This window comes from Apaloderma vittatum, unplaced genomic scaffold (assembly GCF_000703405.1).
Source record: "Apaloderma vittatum isolate BGI_N311 unplaced genomic scaffold, ASM70340v1 scaffold10971, whole genome shotgun sequence".
Lineage (NCBI taxonomy): Eukaryota > Metazoa > Chordata > Aves > Trogoniformes > Trogonidae > Apaloderma > Apaloderma vittatum.
This window is the reverse complement of record NW_009700806.1, coordinates 11,583-16,248: the sequence shown is the minus strand read 5'-3', so window position 1 is coordinate 16,248 and position 4,666 is coordinate 11,583. Positions and strand designations below refer to the sequence as shown.

Sequence of the window (4,666 nt, the reverse complement as noted above, 5' to 3'; positions counted from 1 at the left end):
TGCATCCATCTCCTTGTGTCTGGTGCTCATGCTCCCACCCATCTCCATGCTCTGGGTGATGCTGGGTGGGTGAACCCAGCACCGTGCAGGGATGAACAACAGGGCCACAGCCTCAAATCAAGGCTCATAGAATCATTAAGGTTGGAAAAGACCTCTAAGATCATCAAGTTCAACCTCTCACACCAGCTCTGAGAGCTGAAGGAGCTCCTGGACCTATTTCTTGGGGGAAACACTTCATTCTCCTCTGACTTTCACTTCTCTCCATCCCTGCAGCGCTGACGGGGAGTTTGCCGTGACCCATATGACGAAAGCCCACGTCTTCTCCAACGGGAAGGTGAAGTGGGTGCCACCCGCCATTTACAAGAGCTCGTGCAGCATCGACGTCACCTTCTTCCCCTTCGACCAGCAGAAATGCAAGATGAAGTTCGGTTCCTGGACTTACGACAAGGCCAAGATCGACCTGGAGAACATGGACCACCATGTGGACCTCAAGGATTACTGGGAGAGCGGCGAGTGGGCCATCATAAACGCCATCGGCACCTACAACTCCAAGAAGTATGACTGCTGCACCGAGATCTACCCCGACATCACCTTCTACTTCATCATCCGCCGCCTCCCGCTCTTCTACACCATCAACCTCATCATACCCTGCCTGCTTATCTCCTGCCTGACCGTGCTGGTCTTCTACCTGCCCTCCGACTGCGGGGAGAAGATCACCCTCTGCATCTCCGTCCTGCTGTCCCTCACCGTCTTCCTGCTCCTCATCACGGAGATCATCCCGTCCACCTCGCTGGTCATCCCCCTCATCGGCGAGTACCTCCTCTTCACCATGATCTTCGTCACGCTCTCCATCATCATCACCGTGTTCGTCCTCAACATACACCACCGCTCCCCCAGCACCCATACGATGCCCCGCTGGGTGCGTAGCTTCTTCCTCGACTTCATCCCTCGCTGGCTCTTCATGAAGAGACCCCTGGTGCTGCCTCCCCCCGAGGGGACCACGGGGCAGTACGACCTCCCGGGGACGAGGCTCAGCACCTCCCGGTGCTGGCTAGAAACCGATGTGGATGACAAGTGGGAGGAGGAAGAGGAAGAGGAAGAAGAGGAGGAGGAAGAGGAGAAGACCTATCCCAGCCGCATGTCCCAGGCGGGTTCCCATGGCCAAGGCACCCAGTGCCGCTATAGCTGTGGGCGCCAAGCCGGGAAGGCGTCGGCGGGCTCAGCGCCCCGCGTGCCCCCCAAGGGGGAGAAGGAGGAAGAGGAGGTGGGGTCAGACCGGGGGCTGACGCTGTCCCCCAGCATCCTGAAGGCCCTGGAAGGGGTGCAGTCCATCGCGGACCACCTGCGAGCCGAGGATGCTGACTTCTCGGTGAGTGGGTGCCCCCCAAAGGGCTGGGAGGTGAGGGGGGGTCCCCAGCCCTGGGTGCCACCTCCTGCCATTTGTACCTCCATGGAGGGGAACCCCATGGAACATCCACTTGGTTCCCTGGCTGCTGAGGACCCAAACACAGGGAAAAGATCAACGACCACCTCGTGGGAGATGCCCAGTCCATGGGGTCACTGAGGGTTGTCCAGCTGGCTGCGGGGATGCTGGAGGTCCCTTTGGAGGTCCCTTGGAGAGCAGACATGGCCCAGCCTGCCCTGCTGGGACCCTGCTTGGGGCTGCACCCCTACTTCTAGCCAGGTGGTTTCAGAAAACCCCGGGTGGGATTAGCTCTACCCCCCAGAGGTCCATTCCCCTGCTGCTCTGGGGACTTCCCAAGACATGGTTGCTCCTCACCTTGAGGCAAACGGGGGATGCAGAGCCCCTAGGTGGTCTCCTAACCCAAAGGTGTCCTCACAAATAGGGGGACTGCATCCTCTGGCCTCTGGTCTCAGCCCATCTCTCCTGGGCACGGGAACTGGAAGTACGTGGCCATGGTGATCGACCGCATATTCCTCTGGATGTTCATCATCGTCTGCTTGCTGGGCACCGTGGGGCTCTTCCTCCCACCCTACCTGGCAGGAATGATCTAGGGGCTGGGCCAAGCTGTGGTGGGGACAGCAGGCAATGCACAGTCCCTCCTCTTGGGGAGCCAAAAATGGTGGTGCCCACATCCAACCGGACCCTTGGCTCCCCCTGGAAGGTCATGGTTGCAACCACAAAAGACCATTGGATGGGGAACGCGGGGTGAAGCAAGGGCTGGGCCAAGGGGTGACCTGGGGAGGGTGGGAAGGGACGGCTGCCTGCCCACCTGCCCAGGGAGGGTCACAGCCATCCTGGCATTGGGGAAGGCACAGTGCAGCTTCTCCAGTGCCTGAGAACAGGCTGGAGGCATCTAGGAGAGATATCTGCCTCCTCGAGCTGCTGCAAATCCCACCCAAAACCCAAGAGATGCGTCTGGTTGTGACTCCAACGAGCTGGGCAACAAGAGGGGACCTCACAAGCATCCTGACCACAGGGTGCTCAGGACCCCATGCATGACATGGGGCATGCAATGACGCTTTGGGTGGCCCGTGCAGAAGGGGTACAGTCGTGGGATGGAGGTCTCTGCTCACTCTGCAACTCGCAGGCATGAGCGGTTACTTCCAAACCATCCTGAGCCGACTCAGAAACAGGAGTGTCTCAGGAAAAACCATCCTGCACAGATCACAGAATCACAGGATGGTTTGGGTTGGAAGGGACCTTCAAGACCATCTCATTCCAATCCCCCTGCCCCAAGCAGGGACACCTCCCACCAGACCAGGTTGCTCAAAGCGCGGTTCAACCTGGCCTTGAACACTTGCAGGGCAACTTCTCTGGGCAACCTGTGCCAGGGTGTCACCACTCTCACGGTGATGAACCCACACATCCAGGAGCTGACGGTGCCCATAGAACCCAAGAACGTGGGGTGCTGCCTCATGTCGAGGCTGTTGGACTCAGATGTCGTGGAGAGAACCTGCACTGCTGAGGTGTGACCCCAGCAAATCTTCCTTCCCGTGCTGTCAGATCCCAAATTGCCTGGTTCTGATTACTGCTGCAATCCAGCTTTTAATTAATGACGGGGCAAGGGGTGATAGTTTTAAGCTAAGAGGGGAGATTCAGGCTAGATATAGGGAAGAAATTTTTTACAAGGAGGGTGGTGAAACACTGGACCACCCAGAGGGGTGGTAGAAGCCCCATCCCTGGAAGCATTCAAGGCCAGGCTTGATGGGGCTCTGAGCAACCTGATCTGGTTGAAGACGTCCCTGCTCACTGCAAGGCTGGACTAGATGAGCTTTGAAGGTTCCTTCTATCCCAAACCATTCTCTAATTCAGTGATTCTATAATTCTAATTTCCAGCTTCCATATATCCATATAAATGGCATCTACTCTTTTTTTTCTCCATGCCCTCAGAGATGCCAGGATTTTCCAGCAACCTTTTTCTCCTCCAGGAGACCAAACCAGGCATCACAGCGCTGGATGCAATCGGAGGGCTTTTGGGAAAAACACTTTGTGCTTTCAGGAGTGAAACAGTCCAGAATAAACGGTGCCAGAGAGGGATGTGAGACCTCTCCCGTGAGGGTCATTTCTGGCTTGGTCGGGGTTGCAAATGCCTTGGGGTGGGAGCAGGGGGAGTGTAGGACACTTGTAGGGATTTGTAGACTCTACAGGGGGGAAATGGGGGCTCCAGGGGGCATGTGGATGCAGCAGATCCAGGTTCACCAAAGCAGCTCCCCTCTGGTGGTGCCATCAGGATGGTTCTTCCCCAAGTTGGCAAGATCAGAGAATCATTCAGGTCAGAAAAGACTTCTAAGATCATCAAGTCCAACCATCAACCCAACACTACCATGACCTAAACCACGTCCCCAAGTGCCACATCTATATGTTTTTTGAACACCTCCAGGTATGGGGACTCCACCACTGCCTTGGGCAGCCTCTTCCAGTGCTTCACCCCTCTTTCAGTAATGAAATGTTCCCTAATATCCAACCTAAACCTCCCCTGGCACAACTTGAGCCCATTTCCTCTCATCCCATCACTTGTTACTTGGGAGGAGAGATCAACCCCACCTCACTACAATCTCCTGTCAGGGAGTCGCAGAGTTTCAGGCGGATGGGAGATCTGAGCAGCAGGACTCTTACTCTTTCTGAGGAGGTGCTGGTGACCAGAGGAGTTATCCCCAGGGTATGGGGGTGACAGGCAGACGCAGGCACGGCAGGACTTTGTGCACGGTTTATCTCAGCTGGAACGAACAGCATTGTGGGAAGATGCTGGGGAAAAGCCCGAACCGTACGGATTCCAACTCAAAGCACAAACCGAACAAGAGACTTGGTTTGCCGTCGTCGTTTTACACAGAGCAGCTCGGAGAAAAATCAGCTGGAAGAGGCACCGTTCTCCTGGTTTGTGCCACCGAAGGCCGCGGGGTCCCATCCCTCCCCGCGCTCTGCTGGAACCGGCTCCACTGCGACGCGTGGACCCGCTTCCCATCGTTAAATAAACTCTTCTATACAATGTACAAGGAAATGCAAACAGTCCCTCTGGACACAGCTCCGATGGCTTCTGGGGACCCCCTATGCAGCCCCCTCCTTGGGATGCCAGCTCCCCCAGCCACTGTTTAATCCCCCTGCCACGGCTCCCAGCGGTGAGGATCAGGGTGCGGGTCCCTGTCACGAAGTGCCGCCCCGCAGACGTCCATCCTTGATGGGGCTGAAGGACAGACCGACGGA

At 56.7% G+C, this 4,666-nt stretch overlaps 1 protein-coding gene across 1 annotated transcript; it reads left to right on the top strand.

Moving 5' to 3' along the window:
- The first annotated feature begins 280 nt into the window (after positions 1-280).
- On the top strand, positions 281-2,016 carry CHRNA2 (cholinergic receptor, nicotinic, alpha 2 (neuronal)). Its single transcript, XM_009878878.1, has 2 exons — positions 281-1,399; positions 1,909-2,016. The coding sequence occupies exons 1-2, from the start codon at positions 302-304 to the stop codon at positions 2,014-2,016; spliced, it is 1,206 nt and encodes a 401-aa protein (XP_009877180.1). The 5' UTR covers positions 281-301.
- Positions 2,017-4,666: the final 2,650 nt, after the last annotated feature.

Coding starts and splice junctions, on each gene's coding strand:
- CHRNA2 (XM_009878878.1), top strand. CDS start 302: ATGACGAAAGCCCACGTCTTCTCCAACGGGAAGGTGAAGTGGGTGCCA. Junction 1,400..1,908: donor GCCCCCCAAAGGGCTGGGAG/GTGAGGGGGGGT, acceptor GGGAACTGGAAG/TACGTGGCCATGGTGATCGA.